Source organism: Benincasa hispida, chromosome 4 (assembly GCF_009727055.1).
Source record: "Benincasa hispida cultivar B227 chromosome 4, ASM972705v1, whole genome shotgun sequence".
NCBI classification, from domain to species: domain Eukaryota; kingdom Viridiplantae; phylum Streptophyta; class Magnoliopsida; order Cucurbitales; family Cucurbitaceae; genus Benincasa; species Benincasa hispida.
Window position 1 is genome coordinate 54314295 of NC_052352.1, and position 15652 is coordinate 54329946.

Sequence of the window (15652 nt, forward strand, 5' to 3'; positions counted from 1 at the left end):
GTCATATTTAGTAATTCTTTAAAAATTGTGCTATACACTTGATTATTATCCCAAAAAGTGGTTATCAATTAATATACACCTCGTTTGGTAACAATTTTTGTTTTTATTTTTTGAAATCTATGCTTGTAGTCTTCTCAAATTTTCATTCCAGTTATATATGGTTTTTAAGGAAAAACATGAATTACTAATAAAATTCTAAAAACAAAAATAACTTTTGAATTGTTTTTTTAAGCCTCGTTTAATAATCATTTCATTTTTTTTTATTCTTGTGGTTTTTTGAAAATGAATGCCTATTTTCCAACCATTACTTATAATAATTTGTATCTTTCTTAAATATAATGGTTACATTTTTAGTTAAATTCTAAAAATAGAAACAAATTTTTAAAAACTAACTTTTTAGTTTTCAAAATTTGGCTTGCTTTTTAAACCATGGGTAAACAAGTAGATAACAACGGACAAAATTTAGAGATAGAAATAGTATCTATAGAATTATTTCAAAAACAGAAAACAAAAAACGAAATGATTACCAACGAGACAATAACTTTTTGTTTTTATTTTTAAATTCTTTTCTGAAAAAGGAAAAAAGAGAGAAAGTCATCCACATCCATATTTTAAACTCATCAGCATTTTAAACCACAATAAACATATATAGCCATAGAGATTCAAGGTTGAATTCTTCCATTTAAAAAAACAGAAACATTTTAAACTTGTACATACAATCATAACAATTACGCTCCCATTCTTTATTCCATTTCATTATCACTAAATTTCTCACGATAACTACAAATGAGAGATCAATGGTTTATATTCTGCCAACATGAGCTATCTCAGCTGCCACTTGATTTGAGGTGGATTCTCACCCCATATTTCGAATTTGAATAAAATTTGGCCTACGAATTGAAATCGAAGGGAAGAGAAGGAAAATGGGATGCTTTTGGTAATTTCATGAGAGGATGATGTCAGACAAAGCCAAAAACCATTTATTTTTAAAAGGTAGGTTAAATTTCAAAGAGCATTTTCTCCATATTCTTCATTGGTGACCTTATTTTCAGGAAATTTTTCTTTAAATAATGTTATTTTAATAATTATTAACAAAAATAGGTTTGAGTGGAAATTATTGACAAAAATAGATGTTTAAATCGTGTTCTTGATACACGATTACCTCTAAATCGTGTATTTAATATATGACTTCCTATGAACTGGCACGAGCAGACTACCACATGGACAATCATGCAGTGTTGACCAGGTAATCGCGGGGTCCACTATTACCCTAAGTCTTAGTGGTCCCTTGAACCACCTCGTGGCCCCTTCCTCTTCCTTCCATTCGAAAGCTTTCTCCCTTCCTTCCTCCTCACTAGCGTCGATCGCCAACTCCGCCGTCGTCCGCCGTTTCTGATCTTGTTACTATTGTCATCGTGAACCGATCTACAACCCGTCGTCTCCAATCTTTATTGTCGTTTGCCTCAGGTAAAGTTTTTTCTTTATTTTTTTTTCTAATATATGAATTTGGGACTAAGTTCAAGAATAGTGCACTTTTAAATTAATGACAAAAATGGGATAGATGGGAAAGAAATTTTAAAAATAGATGAAATTGGAAAGTATTGACAAAAATATGGTTATTTTTTGGGGAAAGAAAATCGTGTACCCCGTACACGATTAGACTTTTAATCCAGTTGGTGGACTGGTCAAGGACGTACTCGTGGACTGGGTACATGATTTCCATAATCGTAGACTCGATCCACGATTTCTTTTTCTTTTTTTAATCAATTTAGCTATTTTTTCTAATTTTTAACTAACAAATTCCTTCCTTACTAAACTTAATTATATATTTAATCTGCAATAAAAACTTAATTATTTTGCACTCATATTAAAAAAATTGTGACTTCACTAAAATATGTCTTTGATCAGTGTCACCAATATTGAGTCGTCTTGTTTGTTGAATAATATTTTCTATGTTGACCAATGTTTGAACCCAACTCTAGTAAATTGTGTTGTACTAAATATTGTTGTACTTCTTTGATAAAATTATTCTGTACGGTGAAAAATTGATATTAAACCATATTCATAACATATATTTGGGAAATGTTTGATTTTAAATCTCTTACCATTCTGCAACGTAATTGTATATTCCCCACAAGACAGATGAAATGTGTAGGTTTCTCGTCTGCACAGTAGTGAGGTGTCAATCAAGTTGGTTAAATCCAATCTCTGCAATCCCAAGAAAACCAGCCTGTTCATTGTAGGGAATAATACGTAGATCAAATGGAATAGTATATTGTGCAGATGCCTCCATTCTCCGACAACCCAAAACTACGATAGAAGAACTATCTCATATTAATTGTGAACGATGGGTGTTTTGTTGATATAGTTGTACAGGATTAAAAGGACCAAGCTCCATTACCTAAGAAGTTCAAATTATATTATATAATAAAATCTATTTCCTAAGAATGAATTACATAACATCATTTTGAAATGGCACAATTAGTAGCATTTATCAATAAGAGGTATGTATGTCAAATGCATGTAATTAAAAATTGCAATTGCATGAGAGCTGAATGACTGCCACTTATTATAAAAACAAGTTCCTTCTTTCAAGCTCAAAACTCGTGTGTTATTCTTTATAGGGAGAAATCATACTTATGTCAATTTGTACTTCAAAAATTTGAGTTTCCCTGGCAATAGATGTCACTGTGTGTAGACGTTCATTTTTCCCACCTCTTAAGCTTTCTTATGGCATATTTTGTATAAATGTCCCCACAATCGAGTGTTTCATTAATTTCTTGTCTTCAACGTTCAAAATATAGGATTGTACAATTGAATGTTAGCCTAATTAAAGAAGTAATTGGTAACATTCTAGTAACTTTGAAAACACTATTCATACAATCAGCTGCACTGCTTGTCATCTACCAATAGCGGTACCCACCGTATGTGATTAGGTCCATTTTTCCAAGTCAATATCAGAAAAATATTCAATTCATTTAGAGTTCAGTTGTTTCAACTCTTTCATGCACTGAATCACCTTCGGTGTTGATTTCCTGCCTTAAACACCAAATCTTTTAGTTACTTTGACTTATATTTCGTAGTGAAATTACTAGCAACATGGCGAAGAAAACATGAATTAATGATCTGCAATATTCGATCCCTTCTCTTGCAGAACCGAAGGACCAGAAAACTCAACCAAAAATAGTCGTACCTGGTACATCAGATGGAAGGAAATACCAATCCAATTTTGTTATGTAATGTAATTTGAACTTCTTAGGTAATGGAACACGATCAAATTGGTATTTCCTTCCATCTGATGTACCAGATACGACTATTTTTTATGAGTTTTCTAGTTCTTCAATCCTGCAAGAGAAGAGTTCAAATATTGTAGACCATTAATCTAGATCGATGGAACTCATCTCTATAGAAAGTATAAGGAGAAATTATTAACCGCCTTATCTAATGATGCAAACGAACATATATTTCCCCTTGCTTTTTGCTATTGTTGAAGGTGAAAATTAGTCCGGGTTTTTTTGGGTATTGCATGAATATGTTACCAAAGAGATGATATTTGCTTGATTTCTAATAGACATAAAGGCATTCTTGCTGCAATTAATAATGAGAAAATTGGTAGGAGTGAACCTAGAGCGTACTATCAATATTGTTTTCGCCATGTTACTAGTAATTTCAATATGAAATATAAATCAAAACAACTAAAAGATTTGGTGTTTAAGGTAGGAAATCAACACCAAAGGCGCAAATTCAACATGAAAGAGTTGAAACAATTGAACCCTGAATGCCTTGAATATTTTTCTGATATTGACATGAAAAAATGGACCCAATCACATGATAGTGGGTATCGCTATGGGTGAATGACAAGCAATGCAACTGAATGTATGAATGATGTTTTCAAATGTGCAATTACTTCTTTGGTTAGGCTAACATTTTATCACACAATACTATATTTTGAATATTGAAGACAATAAATTAGTGAAGCACTCGACCGTGGGGGCATATATACAGAATATGCCATGAGAAAGCTTAAAAGGTGGGTAAGACGAGCATCTGCACACACAGTAAAATCTATTGACAGAGAAACTCAAACTTTTGAAGTATAAACAAGCATAAGTATGATTTCTCCCTATAAAGGATAACACACAAGTTTTGAGTTTGAAAGAAGGAACTTGTTCTTGTAATAAGTGGCAGTCATTCAAGATTTCATGCTCTCATGTAATTGTAATTTGTAATTACATGCGTTTGACATACATATCTCTTATTAATGAATGCTACTAATTGTGTCATTTCAAGCGATGTTATGTAATTAATTCTTAGGAAATAGAATTTATTATGTAATGGATTTTGTTATGTAATGTAATTTGAACTTCTTAGGTAATAGAGCTCGATCCTTCTAATCCTATACAACTATATCAACAAAATACTCATCGTTCACAATCAATATGGGATAGTTCTTCTAATATAGTTTTGGGTTGTCGGAGAAGGAAGGCATCTGCATAATATATTATCCCATTTGATCTACGTATTATTCCCTACGTTGAACAGGCTAGTTTTCTTGGGGTTAAACAGATCGGATTTATCCAACTTGATTGACACCTCATTACTACTTTAGTTGAGTGTTGGAGATTAGAAACCCACACATTTCACCTGCCTTGTGAAGAATGTACAATTACATTGTAGGATGGTAAGAGATTTCAAATCAAACATTTTTCAAATATATGATAAAAATATTGTTTAATATTAATTTTTTCATCGTAGAGAATAATTTTATTGAAGTACAACAATATTCAGGACAACAAAATTTATTAGAGTTGTGTTCAATGTGTGACCAAACATTGGTCAATATAGAAAGTATTATTCAATAAAAAAAACGACTCAATGTTGGTGATATTGATCAAAGACGTATTCGTCGTAGATGACAAGGGCAACAAGGTGAAGCTAATTTAGAGTCACACGAAGACAACCCCATGCGGGGTAAGGGTCAATGGGTCGTCTTTAAATTTCATGTAAACTTTTATTTTCAAATTAAAGAACTAATTGTAAATCTTATTTGGTATCATGAGATCATTTTTTATTATTTATTTGTAGAGAGATGTATTACTTACTGAAGTCACAATTTTTTTTTAATATGAGTGTAAAATAATTAAGTTTTTATTGTAGATTAAATATATAATTAAGTTTAGTAATAAAGGAAATTGTTAGTTAAAAATTAGAAAAAGAAACAGTTAAATCGATTAAAAAAATCGTAGACCGAGTCCATGATTATGAAAATCGTGGACTCAGTCCACGAGTATGTCCCTGACTAGTCCACCACTGTGCTGACGTGATAGATTAAAGTCTAATCGTGGACGAGATCCACGATTACCCTAAGTCGTGTACCAGTAGTCCGTTAAACCACCCCGTGACCCCTTCCTCTTCCTCCCATTCGAAAGCTTTCTCCCTTCCTCCTCACTACCGCTAGTCACTAACTCTGTTGCAGTCCGCCGTCTCCGATCTTGTTGTTGCTACCGTTGTGAACCAATCTACCACCCGCTGTCTCCAATCTTTGTCACCCGCCGTCTCCAATCTTTGTCGACGTCCGCCTCAAGTAAAGTTTTTCCTTAATTTTTTTTTTTAATATATGAATCTAGAACTAAGTTCAAGAATATATTGCATTTTTAAATTTATGACAAAAATGGAATAGATGGAAAAGTATTTTTAAAAATAAGTAGGAATGGAAAATATTGACAAAAATATGATAGTTTTTTGGGAAAGGAAAATCGTGTACCTGTACATGATTAGACTTTAATCCAGTTAGCACCACATCAGTATAGTCGGTGGGCTGGTCAAGGACGTACTCGTGGACCGAGTCCACGATTTCCATAATCGTGGACCCGATTCATGATTTCTTTTTCTTTTTTTTTTTAACTAATTTAACTATTTTTTTTCTAATTTTTAACTAACAAATACGTTTATTACTAAACTTAATTATATATTTAATCTGCAATGAAAACTTAATTATTCTGCACTCATATTAAAAAAAAATGTTTCACTAAGTATTACATCTCTCTACAAATAAATAAAAAATAACTCATGATACTAAAAAATATTTACAATTAGTTGTTTAATCTGAAAATAAAAGTTTATATGAAATTTAAAGTCGACCCCTGGCCCTTACCCTACATGGGGTTGTCTTCATGTGCCTCTAAATTAGTTTCGTCTTGTTGTCGTTGTCGTCTACGACGAATACATCTTCGATCAATGTCAGCAACATTGAGTTGTTTTGTTTGTTGAATAATACTTTCTATGTTGACCAATGTTTGGTCACACATTGAACCAAACTTTGGTAGATTGTGTTGTACTAAATATTGTTGTACTTCTTCGATAAAATTATTTTGTACGATGAAAAAATTAATATTAAACAATATTCATATCATATATTTGGGAACTAAAATGTAATTGTACATTCCCCACAAGACAGGTGAAATATGTGGGCTTCTGATCTCCAACGCTCAACTAAAGTAGTAATGAGGTGTCAATCAAGTTAGATAAATCTATCTCCCTTCTCCAATAATCCAAAACTACGGTAGAAGAACTATCTCATATGGATTGTGAACAATGGGTATTTTGTTGATATAGTTGTACATGATTAGAAGAACCAAGCTCCATTACCTAAAAAGTTCAAAGTCCAGGACCAGAAAAATAAAAAATAGTCGTACCTAACAGGAAGAAAATACCAATCTAATTTTGTTATGTAATGTAATTTGAATTTCTTAGGTAATAGAACACGATCGGATTGGTATTTCCTTCCGTAGAATTGTAAGATGGTTGGAGATTTAAAATCAGACATTTCTCAAATATATGATATGAATATTGTTTAATATTAATTTTTTTCATTTCATTATTAGTTAGGTTCAATGTGTGACGACTCAATGTTACTGGCACACGAAGACAACCTCATGTGGGATAAGGATCATGGGTCGTTTTAATGTAAATTTCTATTTTCAAATTAAAGAATTATGTACTGTTACAATTTTTTTTAATATAAATGTAAAATAATTAAGTAAACTTACAAATTAAATATATAATTATAAATAAATTTATTAGTTAAAAATTAGAAAAAAAAAAACAGTTAAATCGATTAAAAAGAAAAAGAAATCGTGGACCGAATCTCCGATCCACGAGTACGTCCTTGACTGAGACTGTGCGATTAAAGCCCGTACCCGATTTCCCTTCCCAAAAACCTCTCACGTATTTTTTAAAATTCTTACTTTTCTATCTCATTTTTGTCGTTAATTTAAAAATACACTATATTCTTAAACAGAGTCTTTTTTCAGCCAAGGATAAATGGCCAAATTCCATAGGGAAATTGTTCTCTTCTCTATTTCTTTAATTAATTACAACAATTTATATTATTACAATTTTAATCGAATAAAAAAACGAGAGGAAGAGATCAAAAATGTGTCAAAATTCGTATAATAAATCATCGACATGAAGGAGAAGGAATTATACGTGCCCTAAATTCAATCTCAATCGCGAACCGTATAAGCTCCAATCGGAAAGCAAAGAAAAACAAGAATCGAGGCTAGATCGCACCTGTTCCAAGCTTCTCAGCGCCATCAACGGCGACGCCGGAGCGCTGAACAGAATCGAAAAGCGGCAGAACCATCTTCCGATAGTACAGAGGGCGGGAGAACTCTTCGGCGAGATCAATCCGAACATCGGAAACACCGATCTCCTTCAAACGGTGGCCAAGCTTTTCGCCGACGCGAGAGGCGACTTTGGAGTCCCAGAAGTTGTTGGATCGAGGAAAACGGTGGAGTTTAGAGCGGTAATAGGCGACGAATTCCTGCTCGGAGGAAGATGCCATGGCCACGATGGAGGAGGTGGCTGGATTTGTGACCTGGGCAGTGATTTTCCGGCATGAAAGAACCAGGCGGAGGAGGTGGTTCTGGCTTATGGACATGGGGGAGGAAATGGGCGTATTTATTAGGGCTTCAAAATCGCCTTCTGTTCTGTTCTGCCATTGAACTTTGTTTGAACAATTTGGAAATTATAATTTTATATTGGAAAATTTTTATTTTTAACCCAAAAACTTGTTTATTTTCAAAACTAACCTCCTTTTAAGAAAAAGCTAGTTTTTCTTCATCTTTTGAGTGTTTTAACTTTTATATTGATTTTTTTTTTTTTTTTTTGGTACGGGTGACCCTTTTTAGAGTACTTTTATGATTGATGATCCAAATTCTAAATTTCTACTTACAATGGTCAATACCATCATAGCACTAACGTAATTGTCATGGCCATATCTATTGTTGCACTAACTCAATGATCATCTCTATGGCGATCTCATTTTTCTTGTGTTTCCCTTATTTTTTAAAAAAATTAGATCGCGATAGGGATAATCAACATATTAGGGCTACTATATATATAGTCATCCCTAACGCAATACTTAATAAAAAATGGTAGTAGAGTTTGACATAAACAAAAGGTTAGAATTCATAAATTTGTGAAGGACGAGTCATTGATCATGAACACGTTTGAAAAAGGATCATTAGTACAAAAACCTCTATTATATTGAAGGTCTCTACATATTAAAAAATCTATTTGATCCTTAATGTTCATTTAAGTGTCTTCAATTTTCTTTTGCCTAATTTACCTAACACAATTTTAAATTCACTTTTAAACATTTCAACTTTAGTTTTGCATCTCATTTTCATGAAAAGTTCCACTTTGATAGTCCTTTAAGAGATACTTTTTCTTTCCTCTTATGGGTCCTAATTTCAAAATTGCATACTATCTACAGGGGAGGTTCAACAAGTTCACAATTTTAGATTCACTTTTAAACATTTTCAAACTTTTTGTAATATGATGCCTTGGTTGTTTTTTTTTTGAATGCATGCATTGTTTTTGCTTTTCCTTTTGTTAGGATGCATTGGTTGTTGTTTGTCCAAAAAATATTATTCACAATCAGACTAAAAAGGATAAAAGTAAAAGATAATTTTAAAACTATTCACATAATAATCTTCTGATAGAAAGGAATGTTTTTTAAAAGAATTGCTAACTTTTAAAATGGATAAACTACGACCATTTTACATAAGCAAATTTCATTCACTGATATTTGATTTCGTATGAGACAATTTAGATTACATCATTATATCGAATTGTCCAAACAATTCTTTCAATCAGTTTGCTACTACTAGTAGTCACTGATAGTTTTTTTATAACTATCTATTAATGATAAAAATTTACACACTTTTATCACTGATAGTCCGTGATAGAAGTGAAACATCTTCGTTCAACAGTCTCCCTATACTTAGAAGAGATATGTTGCTTGAGATTGTTGAAGCTCTCTGTAGATTCCTATAATTCAAGTTGTTGACTACAGAAATCCAAGTCCGATTAGAAGAGGAATGGAGATCGCATTCAAGGAGGCTCTGATTGGTAGGATTGGAGTGATCAAGAGACCCTCCAAATAGACCTTCATGAGCTTGGCCTTCTTAAGAGTAAAAGAAACATCGAAATCCATGAGAGATCGGATGTCCTTCACGTCCTTAGCATTGTCAAAACTAACATACATGAATGTTATATTTGATATACATGAAAAAAAATAATCATATTCATTTATTTAAAAATAAAAAATACATGTGATAAGATTATATATCCATATTGAAACTTCTCTATCTATATCTATGCTAGGGCGTTTCTTCACCATTTTCTCGTCAACACTAGAAAATTTACTCTTTCTTCATTTTTGTTATCTTAATTTATTTACTCTCAACATATTTTAAGATATTGATATAACGTATGTTCAAAGATATACGTGTTCAATCAAAATCTCGGATCTTAAGGCTTACTACTTTACAACTAAGACTTTGATGTAGTTGAATAATATAATTTATCTACCAATCATGGAATGAATATATTGTGTCTATTGGAAAATCTCGGATCTTGATTTTTTTTTTATCATTATTTTGTTAATTTTTTTTTATAATTAGTATATAGTTATATTCAATTTAAAATGTCTATTGGAAAATTGTTATTGATCCATCGATTGCATCTCATATTCATTTTGTTAAATAAAACAATCATGTAATCTTAAGCCTAAAGAAATGTTTAATCAACTATAAAGAGTAAATTAATTAATTAATTAATTAATTATCAATAATAGATTAAACATTAAAAGGTTGTATACAAAAAGTTTTATCATTTCATTCGCAAAGAATTTAAAGAATTTTTCTTTAATTATAATAGGAAACAGTAAGTTAAATTTGTTGAGTTTGAAAAGTTCATTATATGACAAAAAAAAAAAAAAAAAAGTTATCAATATGAATATTGATAACTCAATATAATAGTTATTTTCCCACCCTAAATCAGGTTAATAATTAGGGTTTTATGTTTAAATGTGCTTTATTACATATTATCAACAAAGCCTTTGAGACGTCTTAGGTAAATGTTGAAACTTAACAAAGAACGTCTTAAAGTCATCTAAGGTAAAGAATGCAAAAAGAAAGCTTTTTCCCTGATGGGATGCTTTAGGAACATACCTGACGTGACATAGGTAAAAAATCAATTCGTCATCTGTCTCTCTATCTCACAATTTACAGTCAACAGATTCATTGGACAACTCAAGAGTTGTAAAAACTAATATTCTTATTATAAACAATGTTTTAATATATAAATCTATTAAATTGATTCTAAATAATTAAAAAGATAAAATCTAAAAATGAAAAAATAATAATGCTCCCACTCAACATTGCAGGTTGCTAGAGGAACTTCTTGTAGCGTCGCGAGGCTATCGCCTATTATAAAAACTGCTTTTTTGTATTCTTTGTGAAAACGACCACTCATTTGCTTCAATTTTTTCGTCCTCTATCCATCTACAGTCTTAGTTTTTAGCTTAGGAGTTTGATTATTCCTAATGAACACAATAGATCTTAGCAACATCTTCCCAACAAGGAGCTAATGTTCATTTTTCAGTTTGAGGGTTGGGAACCCGACTGTAAGTTATGAGGATTGGAAACTCTCGACTGTAAGTTATGTGGATTGAACCAATTTATGTATGTCTTTATTCTATCCTCTCTAATTCTTGTTTTATTTCTTTACCGTGATTTTATGATTGTTTTGACACATCAATTGTAATTTCTTCTCTAGTATATACAAGTCTTCACATAATCTACAACTGATGTGTGTTAGTTGCCACGTAGCAAGGTTTGAAATCATGTGTGTTTTGGCTATCCATAACTCATATTTGCATGATCAAGCTAGAATCAGAGAGAAATTGGTTAATTAACGTAGTCCATCTAAGTAATTAATCATCGGAATAGTACCTCTTAAGCATTATCAAGTGTGTTTAGAATTCTGTGGAACACTATTGTACCCAGTATGACAACATTTAATTTAACTAGAACATTTTAATCTTAATTAATAGTTAAGACGCTCACTCAGCTTTTCCAACAAGAATAACCTTTTGTACGAGTTAGCTAGGTTGAGCGAGTTTGTTATGATAACACTTGTGATCAATTAACAGTCAAACCCCTTCCTTCAAACTAGATTGTTTAATGTTATTATTCTTGATTGTCTGCCTCCATATCCTTACTTTTCTATATTTAAATCCTAACACCTTATTTCCTCTCCATACCAAATCCCTCCCCCTAATACCACTTTAATCAGAAATTTAGCTTCTACAAAACTATTTCTAAGCTTTCTTGTGGGTTTACCCGATCTCCTGCTACTACAACACACTTTAATAGCTTTTGATCGATTAATATAAATTTTATTTGATTAATCGAAGACCTTCACAACCTCAATCCCTCAAACATAGCTCAATTGTCACAAGGTATGAACTATCAAGAGGTCAAATCAAATCCTCCACCCACATATGGTTGAACTCATTAAAAAATATTGACAAAAAAATCTAGAGAACTTTTAATAAACAAATGCAATAATAAAAAAGTTATCGGTTCTAAATCATGCAAGAATAACTTAATAAACCATTCCAATTTTTTTATACAATAAAAAAAGATTAGGGGACCTATATATATTTTTTTAATTCATACATTAAAAGCAATAAAACGTAACTTATTAGTATTTTTTATTTCATCAACTCTAAGTTTGTTTATTACATTAATTTTCATAATAATTTGATAGCTCTAATAATGATGATGATGAAAATCCTTAAGACTTCGATGCAAGTGTAAACCATTAAAACAATGGACAAATTAAAAAACATGAGCTACAATATATTACCAACTAAATAGTAATATTTTGCAAAAACAAAAAAAAACAAAAAACAAAATAGTAATATATTATAACATATAAAATTAACCTTAACTAATATAAATCTATTAAATAGCATTTTATCTAAATTATTATCAAAATTACCTATTTCAATTTTTTCTTTTAAATACATGTGCATTTGTATGGAGTAAAACACAAGTTAATATTAGAGGTGATACAAGATCAAGATGAGGATGAAAGAGCAGAACCAGCTTACAACCCACAATCAGATCCACACATTTTGGCATTCACATAACAGATTCATGGACATCGACAGACAGAAAAACAATCAAATCTTTAAAATAATAATAATAATAAAAGACTAATTTGGACCTAAGATTCGAGTTAAGTATCACTTGTCTCCAAGTTTATAAGCTTTCAAGTCGGGCCTTGGGACTTAGTCAACCCTCACATATTGACCATATTTATTTGCTTTTCAGGTGTGTAAAAAAACAAGGCATTAGCAAACCATAGGACCAATTTGAAGATTTTGAAACTTTTAAGACTATAAGCCTAAAATGAAACTAATAATTGAAACCTTTAAAGCTTTCAGAGACTAAACCAAAACTACCTTCTTACTTCACTTGGCATATAATTAGTCCAATCCTCTATACAAGCAAGGACTTGAGCTTCTTATAGCTTTGTCCATATCACATCATCTAATTTCCAGATCTATTACACAATGGTGGTGAATATGGCAGAGAGAAGCAACAAGATGACACCAGAAACAACCAAATTCCTTATACTCCCTTACTAAAGAAGATTTTTAGGGGAAAAAATTAGGACACTAAACCAGAAACAAGACCTATACTTTACCTGGGACTGCAAAGAACGTCCATGAACTCAAGCGTGTGATGTTGAATCTGAACAATCCAGCTGAAATGTCGGCAAATTGGGTAGCTAAAGTATCAATCAACAAGCTAAAATATGAAGTCAACTTTCTTGAAAGATGTGATTGGCTTGTAGAAGTAGAAGTCCTGAAGTTGATCTCCACTGGTCACAATTCACACTGCCTTATGATACAAACCTTAAGTGATGATCTCCCTCATCAACCAATCCAGACTAGGGTAAGCAAAATACAAGATGAGAAATGACGGGAGAGCAAAAAGGACCGTGACTAATACGTACAGAGCCAAGATTGCTGCACTGGCAGGCACAGCATATAAGACGATCAGGAGGAAGATGATCACCAATGGAAACTTGGCTGTCAAGTGAACAAAGAAAACAAGCAATTTGCGGAGAGAAGATTGAAGCCTCTCCAGATTGAAGCTATGGAAATGGCTATTGGCATTGTTTGGTCCTTGTAAATCTAATTGACGAACATGGTGTCCCCTCCTAAGGTTACTGTGACTGACTTGATTACCCCTGGATGAAGTACCGCTCACTGGAAAGACTAGTTGATCCCCAGAGAAAGCAGAATGAGATTTAACTCTTTCGACGTTTATGTTCTCAACCATCCACAAAAGGAAGTAATTCTTGCAAGGGAATTTGAGGTTTCCTTTATAAACTAAGCGGAAGGATAAGAGGTTGCACCAGGGGCAAGATATAAAAAGTGGAAGCTGAACCGGTAATGTCGGGAACTTCACCACAGCCCACTGCAATCCTAAGATGCAATTCTTGCAGAGTGTATGGCCACACCATAAAACATGGGGCACATTCTCAACGATGTTGAAGGATTCCCAACATATTGGACACTCTAGCACTTCCTCCCTACCATCTGAAGATAGCTCGTCATCCGAACACTCTGTGGCAGTATGAGACTGTTTTTGGGAACTGCTCTTTAGTCCAGCACATCCAGCCACACAGTTGGAAGCAAAATTCCACATTTTAACAACACGCAACTACTGGTCAGAAATGACCACCTGCAATAGTAGCTATAGTTGCATTTCACCAAGGCATATTAGTGATTAACTTTATGCTCAATGAGCCAATTATGCTTTATATAAGAGATGAACCTGAAAGAAAAGAGAAAAAAAAGGGGGGGAAACCAACTAAATCAACAAGAATCCTACCTGACAACGCTACTATATTAAGTTATAAATATCAGAAGTACCATCAATTTGAGGCCAAAAGATATATAACACCAGAGAAGATTCGATTAAATTTCGACGATGATAACGAATAACAAATAACTGCTTGCCTAAGATTACAATACAAGAAGAGGAATACCATTCAACAATCCCTAACTAAACGAAGTTTCAGTGCTATGGAAGCAAGGCTAGCAAAAGATCAAACATCTTTATTTAATTTGCACAAGTAAGCAATATAAAGTAAAGAAACAGAACTCTACAAGGTTTTTGGAAAACATTCTTAAGAAGGGACCTGCAAAGATTTCCCTACCTGTCCGCAAAAGAAATGGGTTACTTGAAAAGAATTAAAAACATTAAATACACCATAATTGGAACAAGAAAATGACATAATAGGTTGAGAAATAACGCCCCAGAGATGATGGATTGTTCTGTCAGCTAGATAAAACCTAACGTAAAGCAGTTTCCCAACTCATCTCAAGGGTTAACATTACATTACAGAAACCCCATTAATTGTACAAGTCGCGCATGACAATTAATCAGAACCCATAAAAAAGGCAGAACAACAAGAACAAACCACGCAAAAAGAAAGAGATAGCATCAAAACAAACAATTCCCAAAATAATCACAGAAGTTGCTGGAAATGCACAACATTGTAGATACAGAATCAATCGAAAGCAATCAGAATGGGCACAGAACAGAACTCAAGGGAGAAATACAAATACAATTACGCAAATTGAACGAAAGAAGGCATGAACCGTGAGGCGATCTTACCCTTCAAATCCCTGTGGGTGTGTGGGTGGGTGTGAGGATTTGAAGAAGAGAAGGTTGAATCGCGATTTTTTCCGGTGAGTTATTTTTCGTTTTTATTTTGAAATTGGTAAAGGGAAAGGGTTTGAGATTGAACAGGAACGGAGAAATAGTGGTGTTGTTGTGGACCATCTTTTGCTGCTCATCATTCATCCATGTGGAATAGATCTAGGTTCTTCAATGTCACAAGACTTGCACGTGATTCTCTCCATTTTTTCTTTTGCAAGTATAATAAGGATTTGATGATTCGAAGTAAATTCATATATCAGTTAAATTATGTTCAGTTACTCGCTTTAGCGACTATTAAAGTTTGATGTAATATTAAATTTACTTTATCTACTATTTTAAACTTTTAGGTGAATCAATGATTTAAAATTGTACATGGCAAGAGGTTTTGTCAAACTGCTATAATGTTATTTCTTCCCCAATGAAGAGGAGTTTTAGAGTATTGATATAATATTAGATTTAGGTTAAACTATTATTTTGATCATTATATTTTGAAGTTTTTTCAATTTTAGTTTACTTTTAAGAGACGTTTGACGTGCAGACTTGATTTGAGTTGA

The 15652-nt window shown here is 32.5% G+C and overlaps 2 protein-coding genes across 9 annotated transcripts; both read right to left on the reverse strand.

Annotated features, from left to right (window-relative positions):
* Nucleotides 1-701: 701 nt before the first annotated feature.
* On the reverse strand, nucleotides 702-8024 carry LOC120075027. 6 transcript variants are annotated; one of them, XM_039028166.1, is made up of 2 exons: nucleotides 7573-8024; nucleotides 702-2310 (listed from the first exon to the last, which is right to left on the reverse strand). In XM_039028166.1, the coding sequence occupies exons 1-2, from the start codon at nucleotides 7940-7942 to the stop codon at nucleotides 2183-2185; spliced, it is 498 nt and encodes a 165-aa protein (XP_038884094.1). In that variant the 5' UTR covers nucleotides 7943-8024; the 3' UTR covers nucleotides 702-2182. The 6 variants fall into 6 exon arrangements, with proteins under 6 accessions (XP_038884094.1, XP_038884097.1, XP_038884096.1 ...); XM_039028169.1 differs by having other exon boundaries at nucleotides 710-2208; nucleotides 7573-8022; XM_039028168.1 differs by having other exon boundaries at nucleotides 2181-2230; nucleotides 7573-8023.
* Nucleotides 8025-12528: 4504 nt separating this feature from the next.
* Nucleotides 12529-15220, reverse strand: LOC120075760. Of its 3 annotated transcripts, none has more exons than XM_039029421.1 (2): nucleotides 15054-15220; nucleotides 12529-14114 (listed from the first exon to the last, which is right to left on the reverse strand). In XM_039029421.1, the coding sequence occupies exon 2, from the start codon at nucleotides 14076-14078 to the stop codon at nucleotides 13281-13283; it is 798 nt and encodes a 265-aa protein (XP_038885349.1). In that variant the 5' UTR covers nucleotides 14079-14114; nucleotides 15054-15220; the 3' UTR covers nucleotides 12529-13280. The 3 variants fall into 3 exon arrangements, with proteins under 3 accessions (XP_038885349.1, XP_038885348.1, XP_038885347.1); XM_039029420.1 differs by having other exon boundaries at nucleotides 12529-14207; XM_039029419.1 differs by having other exon boundaries at nucleotides 12529-14126; nucleotides 15054-15219.
* Nucleotides 15221-15652: the final 432 nt, after the last annotated feature.